Genomic DNA, 21,616 nt, shown 5'->3' with positions numbered 1-21,616 from the left:
CATCTGGAGCGTGGCTGCCTTACGCCTGTGTTTAGAGGCCATTCTTAATTACCCTGCCAAGAAGACACTCTGCTTTTTGGGGTGTGTGTGTGCGTGGAGGGAAGGAGAACACCCCACATGATCCAGAGGGTTTTTTTTGTTGTTGTTTTTTTTTCTTTTTCTGAAAGCACAGAGGAAGCTGCATGCGACTAACTTGCAGTCATTCCCTCCTCCTCCTCCTCCTCCTGCTCCTCCTCCTCCTCCACTCCATTGTACTTCCGCTCCCTTTTCCCCCCCCTTTATCGCAGGCTCACACAGGAATGGCCTGTGGGCTTCACTGCTCTGACTGCTAATACGCACACGCATGCACACGTTCACTACAAGAGAATCCGCCAGCCTATTTGCGGCACTCATCAGGATGCAAAAGTCTTGCCACTATCTTAAAATGTCCTCCTCTTATGGCAGGGGCGTCCAACGTGGGTGGTTTGGTTGGCAACAACTTTTATTTTGGGCCCAAAAGTCAACTTAATTGATGGCGTCCAATCTATTATGACTGGGAGGGGCGAATGAACGAGCGGATTGGACGTCTCGCCCCGCCAATGGCACTGAAAGGTGGACATCCAAGACCAGTTCAGGGGAATTGGACATCTATCATTGTCAATAGATGTCTTTTTTTTCACATTAACTAATTTTTTTTTTTCAATTGTTCCAGGTAGTATTATGCAATTATACATTTTTTAAGGAGGGGGCGTGTATTTATTATTATTTTTTATATAGATTGAAGAGATTCATTTAAAAATATATATATATATTTAAAAAGGCTCTGCGATTGGCTGGCCACCATTTCAGGGTGTTCCCTCCCCTGCTGCCCATAGTTGGCTGGGATAGGCTCCAGCACCCCCCGGGATTCATGTGAGGATAAACAATCAATGAAATAGCTTATAAAGTGAAAATACGTTAACTTGTGTTAAACAATTCTAATTATTTTTTTAAAATATGTTCAGAAAGCTATCTAAAAAAATGAATAGAATAATCTAAACTATTTAAAAATGTATAGAACCAAAAAAAGCATCATCCAACACTTTTTAGAATGACAGTTTTTTCTTTTCAAATTTGCTCCTATCTTTAAAAAACAGTACATTATATCTACACATGAAATACTAATGACTTTTCCCAGTCTGAATTTCCTGTAAGTCAACTATTGCCACCGACGGCAGTCGACGTCCAATCCATTTGAACTAGCATCCAGCCATTATCGTATGAGTTAACTCCCACTTCAGAAACTTTCACTCCCACTCAAACACTTCAAGGTTAGCCTACACAGTTCAAATCACAGTTAATATGACAAAAGAACATGTTTTTTGGGGCGCAAAACAGTATTCATAGTTGCTACTCGACTATAGTTTGCAGTTTTTTTCTTGCCTTTCCCCCCCCCAAGTACGCTTCTCCCTACGTCCCCCACCGAGTGGGGGTAGGTCAGCCCCTGGACCACTCCATAATGATGCTCTCACTCTGGCCCCGAAGGCAACGGGGCGCCCTTCTGACTGCTCTGGTTAAGGAGAACCGGAGTGTGAGGGAAAGAGATACAAAGCGCCATAATTGGCCACTTGAATATTCAAGACGCTGGGGATGAAAGTTTTAATGAAAGATGATTATCTACCAGTTTATCACACACACTCTTTCATATTTCATTTTCGTATGTTCCGCGACGCTCGCCTTAGTCCAACTTGGCAGTCGGGCAAAAAGGCGGGACAGTAGCGCAATGGGGAGAAATCATGCTCGCTTTCATTTTTTAATAATTATGTTTAATGTGTCACTTTGATCATTTTTCTGTGAAATCGTGTAATAGCCTGTCGCAAAAACACACTTAGAATTGAAATCGATAATGACAAAACGCATGTAGAAAGATGGACTAGAGCCAACTTTGATTGAGGAAAATATCACAATAACTCTAATATTGTGTCACGGAAAAATGAGCCAAAATGGAGAGGCCTTTGACCGATGCCTAAACTCCCACCTCAGAAACATTCACTTCCACTAAAACACCGTCGGCGCCCGCCAGACGTCTATCCCCGTCCTCCGCGACCTTTGCCCTCCCATCACCACGCCGCCACTTGACTCTCCGTCGATTTACTCCCCGTCTTTGGTGGGCGTGGCCGTCGGCTCAGCTGCCTCGCCCGCTTTAACCAGCTAATAAATATGAAAACAGCAGGTTAAAGTGTGATGTTTGAAAGGATTAGCGCCTTCTATGGAGTCCCGTGTAAAATCCCCCCAACCTCATAACGCTCAATGTTGCCCCATAAAACCGTTGGGGTACAAAAGCGGGCTTTTTCACGCATAAGGGGCTTTTCTCAAGAGCCCATTGAGCGGGTCCGCCCACGGATTACGTGGCTGTCAAGCCATAGCGGCAGGTGCGTGTGTGTGTGTGGGGTGGGGGGGTCACGGGGGTCCGGAGGTGCGTGCGGACGCACAACGCAGCTGCCGCCGGGAATGTTTGCACATTGTCATTTGCGCTTTTTGCCTTTCTTGCTTCCTCCCCCCCACGTCAAATGGGGCTAAACGCTGATACTTTGTCCGTCAAGACCGCATGGAGAGCGGCTCGTGACCACCGTGCTGAGCTGGAGGAGGGCAGAAGAGCCTTACTGGTTTCTTACTGGTTTGCCAACATGTAGTGGCTCTGGGAAAAAGTACACTATGGATAGAAGTGCTTTTGACCCCCTTCAAAATAAGACAAAAACATTTTGAAAGGAAGTAGGAAAGGCTAGAAACAGGTTTTCATGAGCACAAATGATAGCAAAAGCAAATATTGTTTCAATATTATTTGTATATTTTTCAACAACCTGCTAAAAATAACATTCTAAATTCATATTTGAAAGAATAAGAAAAACAAAAGGCCCAAAACAAACAGAAAAAATGGAAATAATAAATACTTTGCTTGATGATTCATTTTCCGAACTGCTTATCGAAACAAGGTTCGCAGGGGGTGCTGAAGCCATCCCATCTGACTCTAGGCCGCAAGTGGATGAGTTGGTGGCCATCCAATCACAGGACACAAGGAGACAAAGGACAAACAATCATAGCTAGGGTTAGGTAATTTAGAGTGTTCAAGTAGCTAGCTTAGCATGCGTAGTATATTTGGGACGTGGGAGGATACCGGAGCACCCAGAGAAAACCCACTTAAGCCTGGGGAGAACTCCACGCAGGGAGGACTGACCTGGGATTGACCCTTGACCCCAAAACTGTAAGGCCAACGTCCTAAACACTCGTCCACCACACGCAAACACAAAAGCAAACATGACAAACTAGGGTTGGAAAGTCCACAAACAGGCTTCCACGCTCACCCGCAAAAAAATTTGATGCGAAGATCAGGTGGTAGTTGTCTCGCCCCCCAAAACAAGCCAGCCAAAGCATGCTAATCTCAAGTCTTATCTTTCCTTCCCCTGCTTTCACCACAAAGTCCAAGAGAAACTCGGGCTGACCCGCACGCGCTTCATCGTCACCGCAATAAAAACCGGTTGGGCTCTCCCCATCCCTGCTGTCTAATCTCCGCCGTCCCATTGCAAAGTGTGGCCCAGGGCGACGAGGGTCCTCGCTTAATCCCCCGAGTCTCCCGTACTCCTGCGGGATTTGGCAAAAGTGTTACACGTTCACACCGTCTCGAAGCGAAAAGGGATTAATGGCGACGCCATTATGTGCCATGAGAATGAATAACAAACAGCCGTCTGTTTATCCCGCGCTGAAAAGTGGGCTCTTCATTTAACATCTGATGCGTTAAGTCGCCCGCTTGACGCTTTCTTGGAGATCCAACCTCCTTTAAAAAAATAATCTATTTTTATTTGGTTCAAAGTTTGAACTTGAAGCTACTATATCTTTACCTTTTTTGTTTTCATTATTTCTTATTTCTAAACCGAAAAATTAATGTTTTGTAGAAAAAATCTAACCTAAAATTTGGACGAATATATATACATATACATATTATATTACTTCATTAGCTGCCACTGATCGTGCTAGACGTCCAAATGCATTTGAAGCGGGAGGATGGCAGCAACATTTTTCTTATCGCCTGCAAAACCTCCCACTTCAAATGGATTGGACATCTACAGACAAACTCTTCAATTCACGGGGGGGGGGGATCATGAATAATAACCAAAACAGATTCAGGGCGGCCATATTGGTAGAGGCGACTTTTCCGTCCCAATCAACGCATTACCAATAATATGAATGTGAAGCAAAATAAAACAAGAAAATAGGATTGAAAGTAACGCAACAAAAAAGTAGTCCCGTTTCTTTTCCTACTCTCGACTGCGTATCGCCATTTCCGTCCTACCGTTCGTCCATTTGGCCCGAGTCGACAAGTCTTTTCACGCAGTTGATCATAGGCGGCCCCCGGCCCCTCGGCCCCTCGCCCCCAACCCCCCGGCCGCGAGTTCCCCCCGCACCCCCACCGGCACCAGCAGCCACGGCACCTCCTCCACCCCCTTCCTGTCAAAGCTGATTGTTTCCAAGCCAGCAGAGTGCTGCGGGCTAACACACTGTCACACCACATCAGGCAGAGGAAAGAAGGGGCCAGGGAGACTATGATAGCTTCTATATGCATGTCGAGCTTGGAAAAAAAAGCCACGTACGCGCACCAGCTCAACACTTGGACACAGCGGGAGCGTGAAATGAGGACTCGTGTCCAAAAGGAGGAGGCCAGAAACACTTCAAACGTCTTTTTTTGTGTGTGTTCGTTGAACACCGTCAATGGCGAGGAAGGAATGAGTTAAAATATAACATTTGCTCTTCCTCTGGCCAAGCCGGACCCTCACACCGATGAGTTTATCAATCGTAGACGTCCGATCCATTTGACGTCTGGACAGAGAAGGAGTTAAGAATTCAATTTGATCCAACGTCCAATACGTTTCAAGTCAATGTATGTGTATATAAAAATGGAAAAAAATAGAAATACCTGGACTCTATATATATATATTTAAATTTGTTGTTTGGTCATCCACCTATTAGCTGGGATAGGCTCCAGCACCCCCACAACGCTCATTAGGATAAGATGAATGGAAGATGAATGATTTTAATTAGGCTTCACCTTCATATGAAATTTTTATTGATGTCATGTTTTGTATTATAATTAAATATTCCTCTTGTATTAAAATCTCCTGTTTATTTTAATTTGGAAATTATTGCATTATTGGGTTCATTTTTATTATTTGTTGATTCTGCCATATTTCATTATTTCCTTTTACTTTCTTTAAGTTCGTTCAATTTAGTTTGATTTTGGGGATTCCATTTAAAAATACATACGTACGTATTCATTCATTTGTTAAATAAACTGAGTGAAACAAAGAAAGGTTGACGTGTTGATGCAGCCATTGGGAGCCATGCCATGTTTAACCAACTGTAGAAATTGATTAAAATCTCAGCAAAATGTAACAACAATATAAACGTAGGGTACATTAAATAAATATAGTTTTTTTCTTTTGTTTTACAAGACACTAGTCAAAAAAATCACCTGTTCATTCATTGCATTGTTGCTCCAACTAGTGTCCATTCAAGTATACTAGTTTATAAACTATAACAGGCTCACAGTACAGTGTGTGATCTATTATCGCTCTCTAGTGGATGCTACCGGGACATGGCATGTAAAAGCCTTGGACATCTTTCTTCTTAACATAAAATGGTAATATTCTTTTCTTTTTAATTTTGTAAGAATTAGGGTTTACTTAAAAAGGCTGTTTAATGTATCTTTTTATTTTTAACCCAAAAATATCCGCATTTAAAAAAAAAACATGCTAAAAAAATGAACTAAAAAAGCTTTCCCTTAACTTGACAAAAGGTCAAATTCCCCTCCGAGTCTCATAACTCAACATTTGCCTTTGACGTCGCTAAACGTCCAATCCACTGCAACTGGGAGTCCACCACTAAATGCGAATTGAAACCATTTCTATGAGCGAACACACACATTTCCTTTGTCTTCACCGTGAGCCAACCTTGAAATTGTGTTTAGTGTACAACAAATCCTCACCTCGCCACAAAGTGGGGGATCGATATGCAAATGGGACCCCCAGGTTTTGGCCTCTCCCCTGCACTTGAGATTAAACTCCCCCGAAGATGGCGGTATCTCCGCCAACAGAGAGGCGAGATGATCCGCGCACTCGCCGGAAGGCAAGCGGCCTCACGCGGCAATCACACCCTCGACCCGGGCCCGTGTGACCGACCCCCTTCACAAAGCAACTTTTATTTTTGCGGGACAAAAGAGTCATTTGTGAGCTAAAAAGGACATTTTCCCCCAGGCGGGCTTACAGTGTGCGCAGCAGATAGAGCAGAACATCCATAAACATGCTGATTAACAGCAAAATGGAGGCTGTGTGCTAAATAGAAAGATTAGCGCAAACAACACAGGAGCTACTTTCAGATTATATTTATTGACTATCTGTAAAGAGTTCTTTTTATACACAGACTGAATGTTTTTCAGGCTTTCAGCACTTTGGGAGGCGCGGGTGAGGTTCTGGTGGGGGCGATTTGATGTGAAAATGTGCAAATTTAGTAAGTGATATTGTCTGAAGTAGGTGTTTGTTCACAGTGAGATGAGGGCCGCTACAAAATACATGAAACGGAAGCAAACTGCGTTCGGTTTTTTTTACATTTTAGATCGACGACAACATTTTCAAAGTGCATTTTCAAGGGGAAATATTTTTTAAGGGTGGTCACGTTGATAAGGATGGAGCCCCCCAGGTGTCAGGGTAGAAAAATATATTTTGCAAGGTGAGTGCAGTTGAGTAATCTGTGGGTAAAGATTATTAAACTGTGGGGACGGATTAGTAATCTGTGGGTACATATGAATAAAATGTGGCTATATATTTGGTATGAAAATATATATTTTTTCTATCCTAGCACACGGGGTTCCGTAGATGTGACATCACAGTGTGCAAAATTAACTCATCGGCAACTAATGAGTTAAATTAATGATATGATTTGGTATGAGGCGTTTATTTTGCTTAGTTTATGGCATTGGATATTTGGAGTCGTGGTTAGCTAATCTGACGCAGTTTGAATGTCAGTAAAGTTGCAAATATGGCTGCCGCAATTGAGTTTTTAAAATAAAAAATTAAACATTCTCCTTATTTTGTTAAATGTTTTATTTAATATTTATATATTTTAAATATTTGTTATATCCAAAAACTAAAAAGGAAAAAAATCAACAGTCTTGATAGTTTTTTTTCCCAATTAAAAAATAGATGACTAAATAACCCCCCCCCAAAATCTTTTAAATCACTTCAAATAAAAACCAAAACAAAAAAATGCCCCCTAAATCTATTTTTGAATGGAATCTAAAACAAAAAGGGTAAAAATAAATCCCATTGATTTGTATTGACTACCAAAATCCTCATTTGCGGCCACCCTACTTGCAAATAAGTCAATCTCCAGCATTGACGGCGACAGACGTCCAACCCACTTGCCGAACGGATCGGGCGCCCATCGCCGTCGAGCGCACCCGCGACCCCTCATGACTGTCCCACGGCGGCGGGTGGCGCGACGGCGTTAACCACGGCGGCGCCCACGCGCAGCAGCTCCTTCCTGTGGGTGAGGATGACGTCGAAACTGGACTGCAGGCGGTTCTGCTGCTCCTCCACGCGAGCCTGCAGCGTGCGCAGCCAGCGGATCAGCGCAAGCCGCCGGTACATGGTCAACTGCACCTGGTGCTTCTCCATCTCCTGGGCTTTGAACCTCTCGCGGTCGCGCAGCGTCCACACGGCGTCGTCCATCATCTGCGGGAGCTCGGCGTCGGAATCCGACGACTGCTCCTGATGGTTCTCCGTCCCTTCTTCCAGGAGGTCTTCCAGGTGACCCGCCCCGGACACGGAAGGGCGACTGAAGCTCCTTCGTTTCCCGGGGGGTTCTCGGTAGTGGCTCCCGGCGGGTTCCCGGTCCTTGCGATCGTCGAACGTCATGCGCTCCAGACCTCCGGTGGACAACCAGTCGGCGCCGCGCTCCAGGCGGACGGACGACATGCTCCCGCCGGAGTCGGACTCGGAGCCGCTGTCGCCCCACTCGTCGTCGTTCTCCAGCTTCATCATCTCGTCCAGATCCGAGCGAGCCAGGAGGCTGCTTCTTCTCTTCTCCGGATCCGTCTTCTTCTCGCTGGCATCTTCTTCCACCGTCTGCCGTTCCTCGGCGCCGTCGGGAGGCACTCGGCCGGAACCGTCCTCGCCGTACTCGATTTCGGGAAGGGGCTCCAAGGTGCTCCAGCAGGGTAGGCGGGAACGAGGCGATAGGACGCCGGGCGAGATTTTGGACTCGGGGCCGAGAGGGCCCGGTTTGCCGGGACGCTGCGGGTTTTGGTTTTCATCTCCTCCGGATCTCAGGAAGTTGGAGTTGCCGTCTTGGTCGTACTTCCTGTTTAGCGATGAGGGAGAGGAGCGATTGGCGGCGTCTTGGCCGCGGTAGGCCAGACGGTGATCTGGATCCAGCATCCCTGGCCGCGACTGATTCTCACTGGAATGACAGAGGAATGGCGGAAGGAATCACTCAAAACGAACTTAACGGTCGATCGTGGTCCGTCTTTCGGTCGCTCGGTCAGTCTGCCTTTTGTTTGTCGCTCCGTTTGTCTTTACGTACTGTATTTTGGTCGGTCAGTCTGCTAAGAGTCGTTTTTTGTCCGTCTTTTTCTAGCTGTCTCAGTTGGTATTTTGGTTTGTGGTCTGTCTTTTTGTGTGACCATTTGTAGGTCAGTATTTTGGGTCTGTTTTTCTGTCTTTCCATCTTTTCGTAGGTCAGTTGGTCTGTCTTACACACATTATTTTGGTTTGTCACTATATGTGCCTTTGGGTTTGTATCATGCTATCAATCTAGTATCTGTATGTTTTTTATAACCTCAATGGACTCCATCAGGGTTAGTACATTTAAGACTTTGTTCGTAAAAAATCCAGTGCCTCGGCTATACATGATCACATCGTCAATTAGAACCAAAATAGCACACAGTCAGAAAATAATAATTGACCAATCGTGTTTACGTGAATCGTGCGACCTCCAAATCCCCCCCAAAATTGTTGCCAGTTTCTAATAACTACAGGCACAAGTGTTGCACTCCACTTTTATTAGCATCATGTCACCCCATAATGGAAATTTCTCTAATCCTGACTGGGGGCTGCTGTCAATCCCACCCTAACCCCCCACCCTTCTGTGCGCATGCGCGCTAAGGCGGTGCTGAAGGACAGCTCATCGTCCAAAAAGAAGAAGAAAAAAAAACACCGAATTCAATCAGAAAAACCAAGATACAAGATAATAAATAATAATAATACCCGAATAGAGTCGGAAGGACGTCCCAGTTCCGTTTCTGTAACTCCGTGGATTGAAAAATCTGCTTATAGAAAGCAGAAAATCGACGACTAAAAGCGCCCATCGGCTTCATTTTTGGGGGGCTGTTTCAATCAAAACGTTCGATTTAAATAAAACACAGCCAAATGCTTCAAGGCGTCGAAACAAGGGAAAATGCGTCTCTGCTCGAGCGTTATGTAACAGGAGACTCACCCCATTTTAGCGTATCTCTGCCGTCTTTTCCTTCCCGAGTAAAAACAACACAGACGCCCTTCGCTTTCCTATTTGTTGCTGGCTCAAGTCACTTGACGGACATTTCACGCTCATTTGCATGCATCGGGGTGGTTTTTTTCCTTATCATTTTTTTTTTTACCTTTGTGCGATTCACTGGAGGCTGCGGAGAGGCTGGACCGACGTTGTGGTTTGGCTTGACGAGGGTTTTTTTCCCTCCTCCCCCTTGTTGGCTTCCGCTTCCCATCCCTTGTCTCATGTGAGTCCAGGGAAAAAAAGAAGTGAGAGGGCAGGAAAACTAAAATAAAAAAATAAAATTAAAAAAAAAAGTCCTGCAAATGCAGAAATTGACGGTGAGAGGCGTCCAATTCATGTGGATCATATAATTAGACGTCTATTGATGTCAATGGCAGCTGTTGAGTAAGTTTGCGTATATTTTGGTAAAAAGGGCAAGATTTAGGTTAAGAGATTATGTAGTTGTTTTTAAAAGGTCTTTTTAGGTTATTTTTTTAATATTTGAAAAATAAGCTAGTTTTTAAGTGTATTTTAATTTTTTTACAAACGTTTTTAGGTTTAAAGTAAAAGAGAAATGGCATTTACTAAATGGCAATATTTTTTTAAATTAAGTTTTTATAGTTAATTTTGGAGTTAAAGACAAAAAGGGAAACTTACATTTAAAGTATTATTTTTGAAAATAATAAAAAGTAAATATTTATAGTTAATTCGGGAGTTAAAAAAAGAAATACATTTTTGTTTGTACTTTTTTAGTTCTTGAATATTGGGTGTGAACTAACTGCCACAAATTATATTTCTTTAATCGAATAACCATTCCATCGACGCCGATGATATTGAAACATGATCAGTCAGTAGAAAATTGGACGTCTACCACCGTCAAAGGCAGCAACTGAATCACCAATAAACATTCACCTCGGTAACTGCAACTCAAACATGACTGCCATTTGTCTGCCTTCAAATGGAGTCATGATGTCTCCCACCGTCAAAGGCAGTGAATGTGTTAAATAGCCCCATGAGAAGTTATACAATCCCATCAAGAGATTCAAGTTTTCCCATATCCCCAGGAAATGCTTTTAAGTACAAAAAAAGCAGTGTGAAACTCAATTTCTGTCACATCTGATGATACATAATTAGGTGAGGAAGATTGAATTGGAAAAATATATATATATCACTTGTGAACAGATCCCCATTCATGTTTTTTGTAGTACAGTATCTACACCTATTTTCCCACATAGTCCTTTATTGATTCATTTTAATATCAATCTACTTACTCTCTCACTTCTTGTGGCCCAAACAACAGCATTTTGATGAAAACTGCCGATTTCTCAAAATCCAAACAACGTTAAACACCGAGTTTTCTTCCCTGCCAAGAGAAAAGAGTTTATTCTTTCATCCGGCAGATCAGTTGCATGTAAACAGTAGTCATAATCAACCAATTTCAGACGTACTAAAATCATTTTTTTTGTCTGTGGTATCGAGAGGCAACATCAGACAGACTTAACAAGTGTTCAGTGTCTCTCTGCTCTCGTCCCCCTGACATGTCTTTGCTGGGGGCTGAAAAAAAAAAAAAGGGAAAAAAAAAATGGTACGCACGTGGTCTTCCATCCCTTCTCGCTTCTCCTTCAACAACATCCACATTGAAAGCCAGCAGCTGCAGGCGTCCTCCGTCTCTCCATCGTTCAGCAGTAGCCTGAGCCCATAAAAAATACATCAAACAGGCACCACGCGCCCCGGGCCTCGTCACACGCAAAATCCTCATTCTCTCCAACCCGCTCTTTAAAAAGAACTTACAAAACAGATGGATGGAGCGATACAATGGGAAAAAATAGACCCTGTCAAATTTAGGGATAAATACTGGCAGCTGGAGATGGTAGGATCTTAACATGGTAAAACAAAGAAAGCGTAAAATGTTTAGTTTAATTAATAATGAGCATGAAAATGACAATGACTGAAAACAACATATTTTTAACAACCATTTAAATTAATATATATACCATGACAAAAAAAAAATTATAGTATTTATTTTATAGTGCATAGTGCATTTAAAAAATTGAAGTCAATTTAAAAATGGCTATTATTCAGACTATTTTATAAAGGCAAATAAAGTTCAATAGTATTTTATCATTGCTATTGTAAAATTTGAAAAATATTTTAGAATTTTCAAATAAGAAATCTAGGCGTCGGTTCCCCCTCCCACTCAAATGAATTGCACGTCAATATGTAAAAAAAAGTATTTTCATGTCGTTTTAATTATCATTATTATTATTTTTAAATACTATAAAGAACACCCATTACCGTAATGCTCGCCTACGCCTGACTTACCTATAGTGCCCAATTCGATCTTATTTTTTGGGGGGCTCCGACATTACACAGCCCGAAGCAGCGTGACCCACTTTTGCTCCAACAGCGGTCTCAGACCGTGACAGGGGCCCGAGGCGGGCGCTCCGGAGCCCCCTTTGTCAGGGTGCACCCCGCACACAAACACTGGAGGAAGAGAGACAGCAAGCACGGTTACAAAATCAGCCTGGACGTGCTAAAGTGAAATCCAGCGTGGCTTGTTTGGCGCTATAATTACACTTTGTTTCTGGCACGCAGAAAGCAAAAAGACCCTTGGGTGCCGCATCTTTTGTTTGCAACCCCTGCCCTCGCTTCTCCGGCTAATCAGAAGAGAAGAGGATCCGTGTCCTCTAGATATTTAAACCCAGAGCCTGCGCCAGTACGTGTAACCTTTCTGTCTGGGGAGGTTGGAGAATTTTTGGCCTTTTGACCTTTGGAAATGGAGTGGTTGTGAAAATCTATTATGAATTTAAGATCTTATTAAAAGCGAATTACATTAGCTTTAGGATTTGGTATCACATGCCAATTAGCAGTAATGGATACACAGTATATGTTACTTTAAAACTCCTACTTTTAACACATGGATGGGAATAGAAGACTAAAATCTGAACGCTACACCTACATATTATGAAAGATAGAACCTATGCATTTAAAAAAACAGGCATTGTCACTTTACATGTGATCAGATATATTATCTGAGGTTGGTGTTTACTTTGCTTGAAGGTCATGAAAATGGATAAAATTCATTTTGGGAAGTCTGTGGCAATTAGTTGCACAGTAAGAGTGATGTAATGATGAATTCAAACTATTTTAGTTTATTGGTTGCCATCGAAAGTGAGAATTTTTTGGAATACGGTAATAGTGTGGTTTAATGGTGAACAAATCTGCCTGTTCTAAGCAGGGTTGTCATAAAATTATTGGCTGCCATTGACAGAGGTAGAAGTCTAATCTGGGGGTGGCATCAATTTTAGGGTTTGGCAACAGCAAGTAAGGAGTTTAAAAATAATAAGTTTACTCACATGGGAATTTTGTTGATGTGGGTCTGCAACTCTTCCGAGGGGAGCTTCTCCTGGAGGTCAGAAAACCTCATTGTTTCACTTTGGCGTCACCCCTTAATGATGTGTAATGGAGCCCTCGTAACCCCAGGACTTGTTCCCTAATTACCACAGCAACTAATGAGATGGTAAGATGTTATAATAATGTCTTTCTATTATTAGTCACATCAAACATTAGCCTCAAAACTGCAATTACAGGTTCAAACAGTGAGTACAACAAAAATCAATTCCAGAAAGGTCTTAAAATAAACTTTTATTTACATGTAAAATACATTATACAAACGCTGTCAAATTAAAAGCACCTGAATTAAAAAATTCATGAGTTAGACTCAACAATTGTTATTAATACTCAGCCTGTTGTCAATTTAGTGGTCCAAGAAGGTAAAAATGCTTCTTGGAGGTCCTTTGATGGTCGTGTTTTGATGGCAGACCCTCTTGGCTTTTGGGGTGATTGCTCCCGTGCATCCCCTTTTCTTTGTTGGCTGTCCAGTCAAACATAAGTCAGTTGTTAATCATACTCCGTCATTCGTGATAAACGCAATAGCCACGTGAATGAACGTCTATTTTCATCAATTCACTAATATGAGAACAAGAAAAATAATGTGGCTGTTTTGTGAGAATACGGACTTTGTTGCCCTCTAGTGTCTAAACGACGAAGTACATCAACAAGTAGATGCACCAAAACATCATTTTTGGTGAGAACCCTTTTGTCTACTCACATGATGCTGAGCTCCATCCTTTGTCGATGCATCCTTATCTGGAGACAATGTCTGAAAAAGGAAACCCCGAGTGTTTCTGGGTGCTAACGGGTTTCCTTCTGAGATGGATGCCAATTTGTCAAGGACAGACTGAGGTTGACTCAGCAGGGAACCTCTTTTCACCTAAAAAGACACAAACAAAGTTAAACGTGTGAACGTCAAAATGTACTTTATACAATAACATACCTGCGTGGGTCGGAGGAAAGGATTGAGCCTTGCTGACGTCTTTTGTGCCGGTGGTTCTACTGGAAGCTCTGCTTTAGGGATAGGAAAGATTAGGAAGGCATTCAAAATTATTTCGAGGTAGTGTGTCTAACAAATGTACCTTTCTTCTGCAGAGTCTTGGCCGTCACTTTTTTGGCCATCTTCATGAAACGACTATCTTCCTCTCCAATGTTCTCATCCGTTTCATCCAATTCGGCCATTTTGTTGCCTTTCTGTTGGGACTAAGAAAAAGGTTTAAAAGTGAATTTAACTAATTTTTCAAGTGGAAAAAAAAGAAGAAAATATATATTTTTTAAGTCCAATATGTAAATATGGGTCATTCAGTTTCCATTCTGCTTATCCTGTCAATATTGGTTACATCAATAAAAAAAGGAACTTTGAGAAAGGGGAAGGGGGGGACATTTTGAGCACTAACCTGTTCTCTCATCCACTGTTCCCTCTCGAGCCTTTCCTTCCTTCTCTGGACTTCAACCAGATCAACATCATCCTCCTCGTGATCCTCCTCCCCTTCAGCCCCGGTCATTTCCGCGTTGAAGCCGTCGTCTGGGAGAAACGACCATCAATTATTTGGAAAATTCCAGACGGCGTATTTATTCCTGCTACCAACCCATATTTTTCCAGCGGAAGCGACGAGCTCTTCCTGGACCGTCGGAGTGCAAGTCTCCGTCGGCGAGGTAGCGTTCCTGGTACAACCTCAGACGTCTCTTGTCGTCGTCCAGTATTTGCTTCCTGGAACGAGACACTGACTTAAATATGACAGTTTTGACTTATTTGCTGCTGTCTGTCCCCGCCAATTTAGGAAAATGATTTTAAAGCTCATGTGTGACTCACATATGGATCTTGTTGACTTGGTTGTGCAGCTCTTCATCCGAGGGGAGATCCTCCAGAAGGTCCTCTTCCTCATACTCACTCCCCCCTTCATCATCTTCGTCGCCGCTGCCCTCGTCGCTGCCCGACAGCTCGGCTTCCGAGTCCAAGTAGTCGGTCAGGCGCCTGTAAACGGAGACTTGTGAGTTTTAAACGATCTATAAATCGAGTGTTGTTGTTGACAACTTCACTTACATTTTCTTTTTCTTCTTCATGCGATTAAGCGCAAAAACTGCATTCATCTCCTCTTCTTCTACCTCGTCCTCTTCATTTTCCTCGCCGGAAATTGCATCATCCTCATCCTCGACTACTTCATCGTCCTCCTGTAAAAGATTATTTTTTTATTTCAATATTACAATTATGAATTTTTTTTTTTTTAAACATACCACATCTGATAGAAGTCGAAAATCGCAGTCCTCTTCTTCTTCTTCTTCTTCTTCTTCCTCCTCCTCCTCTTCATCCTGTGGTTGCTTTTTACTACTGGAATCAAGGGGAAAAAAAAAAGATAAAAATAAAGACTTTTTTTCCAATGACCAAAAATAGTCATGCACACAGTGGTAGAAAAGACCAGCGATAAAATTGTTGAATTTGTCATGGTCTATGCTAACTTGACTAGATTTTTCATTTGAAACTTATGTTTGTTTATGTCAAACAGAAAAATAACAAGACTAAAATGTGAGTAAAATACTAAAACATGTTACTGTTGGGTCTTTCAATGCCATTGACAATGATACATGTCCAATTAAAATGAGTTTGTCACTAGTAGACATTTAATCCATTTAAACTGGGTGGGGTACCAACCAAAAAATAATGATCATACCTCTCTGGTGCTGGTGAACCCAGGTGGGAAGAACCTAAAAATAGCACATGACAGTGAGGGGGAATACCAATATAATATTACTGGCACTAAAATGAGCGTACCTGTGTTGGGGAATTTTCCAGAACACAATCCGAGGAGTTGATCCATGGTGTTTTCCGTGTCGTCCTCCTTACTCTTGTTAGTCTGTGAATCCTCTCTGACCAGAGTCGCCGGGAAACCGCCCGAGCACAGTTGGAGAAGTTCTTCCGTCTGCGTATCAGATTCCGGCGCCGTCCGGAAAACGCCCGAGCACAAGCCTACGAGCTCCCCCATGTTGGCGTCCATGGCGTTTTCGTCCAGGCTGCCCAGAATCAACTTCCTCTTGTGGGAGCGGACGACGCCGGCTCTCGCGCCCACATTGAGGAAACCGTCCGCGTCCAGTAACTGGGAGTGACCGTCGTCTTCCAGAGAGAAGCGACCTTGGGAGTCGGGACCAGTGGCGACTTCGCTGATGGGCTCGGAGTCCATCGGAGAAGGAGGGGCGTATAAATCTTGTGAGTCTTCCACGGGTAGACAAAGCGAAGGCTCGGAAAGTTTACCGGAGCTCTGTTGGGGGAAAAAAAATAGTGGTGCAAATGAACCCTTTAATAAAAATTGATAAATTAAATGAATCATATAATTTTGGGTCAAGAACAAAAAATATATATTTTAAATTAGAAAAAAAAAATTCTAATTGAAGGAAAAACAATGTATAAAAAAAGATAAATTTAAATAAGTATTACCTTGTGTATTTTACTCTGGGATCTTATAATTATTATTTTGCTTTATAAACTCTTTGGCTGCCATTGAGCGGAATAAAAATCCAGTTGCTTCAAGCCCATGTCAGTTGAAATGGATTGGATGTCAATAGGTGCTCTCAATTATAATTTCCCTTCTTTTACCACCACACATACCTTATGTGAGATAATGATAACCTCTGAAAAGGCAAAGCTTTTTTTTTTTTTACTTCTCACCTTGGAAGCAGAGCTGAGGAGGCTGGGCCGGAAGAGGCACGGAGAAGGTGAGCGGAACACCGAGCTGGAGTTGGAGGCGGAAGCGACCCTTCCTGTACGCTGAGGGTTGACCGGTTGGTAGGAAGTGATCATGGATCCGGCCAGATCGAAGCTGCTGTTGTGACTGTTGTCTTTTACCAGAGATAGGGAGTCATCCTCTTCTGGGGACAAACGTGTGAATAGAAACGTTTAACTCAAATTGATACAGCTGGACAAACATCGGGGGGGAGGGGGACAAAACTTATTTGATTTTTGCCAGATCGCTTTAAAAGTGCATTATCTCACCTAGTTTACCTGAACCATATTGGCCAGCACCAGATCTCCTTCCACCATCACTTAGAGGGGAAACAAAGTATTAGACATGGAGGCACGGAAAATAAATATTTGTAAGGTAAACCGACTCACCCGGTGCGAGAGCAGGAGTTGCCGGGGAACAGTATGAGTGTTCCATCAGTGTTAATGGGATCCGGCGTCACAGAGAGGCAGTTTGGTGCAACCGGAGAAAGACTCCGGACACTTTGGAAGGCGCTCCCTTCCTCCTCTTCAACATAGTCTTCGTCACCACCTCCTAACAAGTCATCGACACCCTGAGATATCCAAAAACAAAAGTTAACTAAATAGGACCACACTGTAGATTGTAAAAAGCAGAATCCCGACCTCTTCATCGTCAGTCATTTCCGCCTCCTCCTCTTCTTCGCCGCAGTCTTCGTTATCCAGGCGGTTGAGCTCGGCCTTGCGCACTCGCTCTTCCTGTCGGCGCTGTGCCATGGCGAGTTGTAGTCGCTGCTTCAGGGTCATCAGTTTCTCACCTGCAAAAACAAGCACTATTCATTGACAAAAACTACACCGACTTTAAGAACAGAGTAGCAAACGCTGATATTGGTTTGTAAAGGCTCTGTTGCCATTTTGTCGACTGTGCTGACATAGCTTACCAGGCTTTGTTGCCATAGGATCTTCCGATCCTTCCTTCAGGACGACAGTTAGCGACTCGGCTCGCAATTCCTCCTTGCCACAGGGGGTGCTGTCTTTCCGGATGATGTTGAGTTGCACCGTGTGCTCTCCTTGCGGACGAACCGGCGCTTGGAGGTGGCGAAGGTAGCGCTCCTTCAGAGCTTCCACACCTGATAGAAAACATAACATAGAAAATGGCAGCTGACAAGGAAGTGTACTATTTAAAAGCATTACTGACCTGCGTTGAGTGTCGCTGGTTCAAGAACTACAAAATTTCCTGCATCGGCGCGCAGTTTAGCGACAGGTGGGGGCTCCAGTCCGAGCTCCTTGAGTCGGGCTAGTTTGTCCATTTTGGGCTTTATAGATGAGGCTTGGGTCTCAACTTTAGCCACTTCTGGCTGAACAGTTTCTGCTTCATGTGTCAGTTTCATGGGAAAATCTGCTGACTGCAAACTCTCGGAGAGATAAAGCATCGGTGTGAAGCCCTGGTCGGGTTCTGAGCTCAGAACTGTGGACTCCTCGGTCTGAATGAGGATTTCTTGCTGCGGCGACGATGTGGCGGCAGGCTCGGGTAAATTAACTTTAAATTGAGAGATGGTCTCAAGTTGAGCGGGAACAGAATTTGGCTGCTCGGGTTCACTGGGAGGCTCGAGTGGAGGTGTCGGTAACGTGGGCTTCTCCAACATGACTTCAGAATACTGTCGAGATCTACCAATATCAAGATAATGAATTTTTAAACTGTTTTAGGGCAGTGGACGTTAAATTGGAAGTTGAATTTACTTCAGTAAAGCCATGGCAGGTCCTTCAGGTCTGGCCCGCTTCTTAAAAAACTGGCTAAGGGTCTTGGGTTCTGGGATGTGGTACGGGAGACCAAGTTCCGACTCTGTTAGACAGAAACAAGTGCTAAGGTTGATTAAGAAATTGGGTTCCAGTGGATAGACGTCCAATCTATTTGGATTGGTCGAAATGGATTGGATGTCTGTCGTGGTCAATGTCGGCTAATTAATTATCCGTTAAAGTGTACTACATTTATATTGCATGTTTTTATTTAATTCCTGTTAAAATAAATATAAAAAATATAAAAATGTTCTCTTCAGACTTTGTATTTAAAAAAAAAAGGGTTCCAATAGATAATTGTGAAAAGGTTTTTCTTAATCAAAAATATAGCAGTATTCCATACCCTTTGATTCAAGCTTAAAATAATCTTTAAAATGACTCTACTAATAAAATAGTTTGCGGCAGCCCTTGTTCCAATGACCTCATTCGGTACCATTGACAGCAACAGACATTCAATTTATCTGAATTGGGAGTTCAATTCGAAGATAGAAAACAGTATGTGCAGGAACTGACCTCTGACCAGCCTCTGAGACTCACTATGGAGCTGCTTCATTGCCTCTTTACTTGCTCTTGCAGCTTTTCTTTCCTTAAACGGACCAAAAATAAATAAATAAACATTAAGCTCAACTCTTATTTTTATCTTAATTTCTATTTCCAAATGATAAAATGTGCTTACAACACGCTGAGACTTTTGCACTTGATCTTCTTTATCCTCTTCTTCAAACATGGATTCCTAAATTAATAATGGAAAATTTAAACGATACCAATGAAACATTTTTATACATACTTTAAATCTTGGTAATATTTTTGGACTCACTGTACCTTGTGCTTTTTCATCTTGTCTCTGACAGCTGCTCGGATTGAATCCAGTGACTCTTCCTCTTCCAGCTCTTCATCAATACCGGTGTCAAAGAGGTCTGTATTACCCAGCAAGCAGCCGCTGTCATTTAGTGCACCGGGAAGAGCCGTGCCCTGGACACAAATCAGTTTTTATTAATCGACGTCGACCGTATTCAAAATCAAACATCACTCACTTCAATCGTGTTCGAAAATCTCTCTTTCTTCGTTTTTTCTATTGTTTTACTCCGTTTCTCCTTTTTCTCTCGGCATCTCTGGCTCCGGTCCCTCTTTTTCTGATCCTTAGTTTTTTTCTTTTTTTTGTGTCGCTGATCCTCCTCCTCCTCCTTCTCACCATCATCATCCTCATTTTTGTTATTTTGGCCATCTTCATCATCAGAGAGAACAGATATTCTTCTCCTGTTCTTCTTAACCTCTTGTTTCTCCTCCCCGTTCAGTTCCTCTCCACTAGAAGCAGACAATACTAGTCCCACAGCTTCAGTTGCTGGCTCCTCTTCACTGTCGCTGTCTCTGATGGCATTACGGCAAGGTTTTCTGCGAGTTTGAATGTCTTCGTCCTCATCGGAATCTAAAAACGTCACAAAAATATGCCTTAAGGAGTGTATATAAATGGTTGTTGCATTGCCATTAGAATGTATGTGTCGTTTTTAGGACATTCACAGTCCTCATTTACACAAACTTTGGCCACTTTGTGGCTTAGTCAACCCATATTGTCATGCAACTCCACCTGGGTACTCCTGTTTATTGTTTGTTGTCTCTGGAACCATCTCCTCAGCTGGAGAGCCCATTCCACTGTCTGAATCACTCTCAGTTCCTGTGCGAGACACGGGCGGGAGATCTTCAGCCTGCATGGGTAGACCAACAGTACCGTACCATGTTAAAACAAATGTATAGTGCATTTACAGTTTAGAGCCTGTTTTGGGGACTGAAATGTGGAAAGGCTCATACTAAAAAAGCTTAACCACAAGTAAAAAGAAGCACAAAAAGTCACACGAAATGCTCTTAGAGAGTTTAAATTCAGCTTTATCTTAATTTATGCATTCATTTAACATGATGAATGAGAACACGAGTGGCGCCTTGATGGCTAAACAATGAGGACAAACTAGCTGGCGCTTTTGTTGTTTTAAAATTAAATTAAACCGTGGCAGAGGTACAGATAGACTGATTATGTTGCGTCGAGGCAGTATTAAAAATAGAGCATAAAAAATACAACTGTGTTATATTGTTGAACTAAAAATAAGGAAAATGGACGATGCAATCTACAGTATAGTAGCTACGACTTTGCCTACCTCGCTAACGGGCTAAAGCTAACAATGGTAAAGATATGTTCAACATGACAGTTTGAGTTTATGAAACAAGAATAAATACCTTATTTACATTAGCAACAAGCAAAACATTTGTCTAAAAATATATAGAAACCCACCTGTTGTTGAGAAATGACCAGGCTCATCTCGTCTCGTTGCCCGCTTGCTCCTCGACGCTTTTTAACAAAGAAAGTGGTAAATATAAAGTATTTTCAACTTGTGGAGGTTACAAAAAGGTTTAAAAAAGTAATTGCTTGAACGACGATGGGTAATTCAGTCATTTAAGAAGTAAGAAGAAAGACATTAGCTCGACTTTTTTCTTCTCCTCCCGCCCGATCCTCAGAGTAGAAATTTTGAGCTTACGCGCGTCGTGACAGCTGCGCCACATTTTGCGTAGCAACGTGTCAATCGTGACGTTGACGCTTTTCTATTGGTTAGTAAGACGCTCACGTCCCGCCTACAGTTAAACAATTCACTAGCGCGTACGTTAATTACTCTATAAATATCGTATATAAAACTAGATGTTTGATGCCTGATCCAAGATAACAAGAGCAAGCGTTTTTACTTGCTGGCCATTTTGTGTTAGACCGATTCGATATAAAATACATGTGTATTAACCAATTAAAAAGTATAGAACGTTAGCCAATAAGGTAACAGAAATAATAAAAAATAAAACATTTTGCATGTATTATCGTGTAAGTATAATATTTCTTGGAATTTGTCACTTAAAATAATCACCCCAGTCATTTTTTACAAAAATGTATTTTTTGTCTAAATTATCCGCTGGTCACGTCTAGTAAAATTGCCTACATCCTCAGTTAAAGAGATTGTGCCATTCTATCGTTTTAATTAATATTGTTAAATCTATTCAATAATTATTTTCGTTTTTTTGTTTTTTTTCTGAAAAATCTGAAAAAATGAGAGGCGATTATTTTAAGAGGGTGACGAATTGTAACAACAACAATAATAATAATGATAATAATAATAATAAATGCAATATCTCTGGTCTCTAGCTCTTTCCCCTTAATGTAGTTTGTTC

The 21,616-nt window shown here is 42.3% G+C and overlaps 2 protein-coding genes across 5 annotated transcripts; both read right to left on the bottom strand.

The window, feature by feature from the left end:
- Nucleotides 1–7,239: 7,239 nt before the first annotated feature.
- Nucleotides 7,240–9,788, bottom strand: c19h1orf216 (chromosome 19 C1orf216 homolog). Of its 2 annotated transcripts, none has more exons than XM_077590654.1 (2): nt 9,662–9,788; nt 7,240–8,466 (listed from the first exon to the last, which is right to left on the bottom strand). In XM_077590654.1, the coding sequence occupies exon 2, from the start codon at nt 8,442–8,444 to the stop codon at nt 7,476–7,478; it is 969 nt and encodes a 322-aa protein (XP_077446780.1). In that variant the 5' UTR covers nt 8,445–8,466; nt 9,662–9,788; the 3' UTR covers nt 7,240–7,475. The 2 variants fall into 2 exon arrangements, with proteins under 2 accessions (XP_077446780.1, XP_077446779.1); XM_077590653.1 differs by lacking the exon at nt 9,662–9,788 and adding an exon at nt 9,502–9,655.
- A 3,371-nt stretch (nt 9,789–13,159) lies between these two features.
- Nucleotides 13,160–20,990, bottom strand: clspn (claspin). 3 transcript variants are annotated; one of them, XM_077590098.1, is made up of 24 exons: nt 20,697–20,990; nt 20,001–20,118; nt 19,450–19,841; nt 19,238–19,387; nt 19,092–19,148; nt 18,929–19,001; nt 18,359–18,461; nt 17,817–18,286; nt 17,560–17,748; nt 17,285–17,436; nt 17,033–17,214; nt 16,913–16,962; nt 16,589–16,788; nt 15,698–16,181; nt 15,597–15,630; nt 15,163–15,256; nt 14,972–15,099; nt 14,741–14,902; nt 14,517–14,638; nt 14,325–14,452; nt 14,010–14,130; nt 13,871–13,941; nt 13,646–13,807; nt 13,160–13,408 (listed from the first exon to the last, which is right to left on the bottom strand). In XM_077590098.1, exons 1-24 carry the CDS (start codon nt 20,721–20,723, stop codon nt 13,292–13,294), a joined length of 3,786 nt encoding a protein of 1,261 aa, XP_077446224.1. In that variant the 5' UTR covers nt 20,724–20,990; the 3' UTR covers nt 13,160–13,291. The 3 variants fall into 3 exon arrangements, with proteins under 3 accessions (XP_077446224.1, XP_077446226.1, XP_077446225.1); XM_077590100.1 differs by having other exon boundaries at nt 15,163–15,253; XM_077590099.1 differs by having other exon boundaries at nt 16,589–16,785.
- Between the last annotated feature and the right edge of the window lie 626 nt (nt 20,991–21,616).

Source organism: Stigmatopora argus, chromosome 21, assembly GCF_051989625.1.
Source record: "Stigmatopora argus isolate UIUO_Sarg chromosome 21, RoL_Sarg_1.0, whole genome shotgun sequence".
In the NCBI taxonomy this organism is placed as follows: Eukaryota; Metazoa; Chordata; class Actinopteri; order Syngnathiformes; family Syngnathidae; genus Stigmatopora; species Stigmatopora argus.
This window is presented reverse-complemented; position numbering and strand designations above follow the sequence as displayed.

Coding starts and splice junctions, on each gene's coding strand:
- clspn (XM_077590098.1), bottom strand. CDS start 20,723: ATGAGCCTGGTCATTTCTCAACAACAG. Junction 17,215..17,284: donor AAATGACTGACGATGAAGAG/GTCGGGATTCTG, acceptor TGGATATCTCAG/GGTGTCGATGACTTGTTAGG. Junction 14,903..14,971: donor ATGAAGAAGAAAAAGAAAAT/GTAAGTGAAGTT, acceptor CTCCGTTTACAG/GCGCCTGACCGACTACTTGG.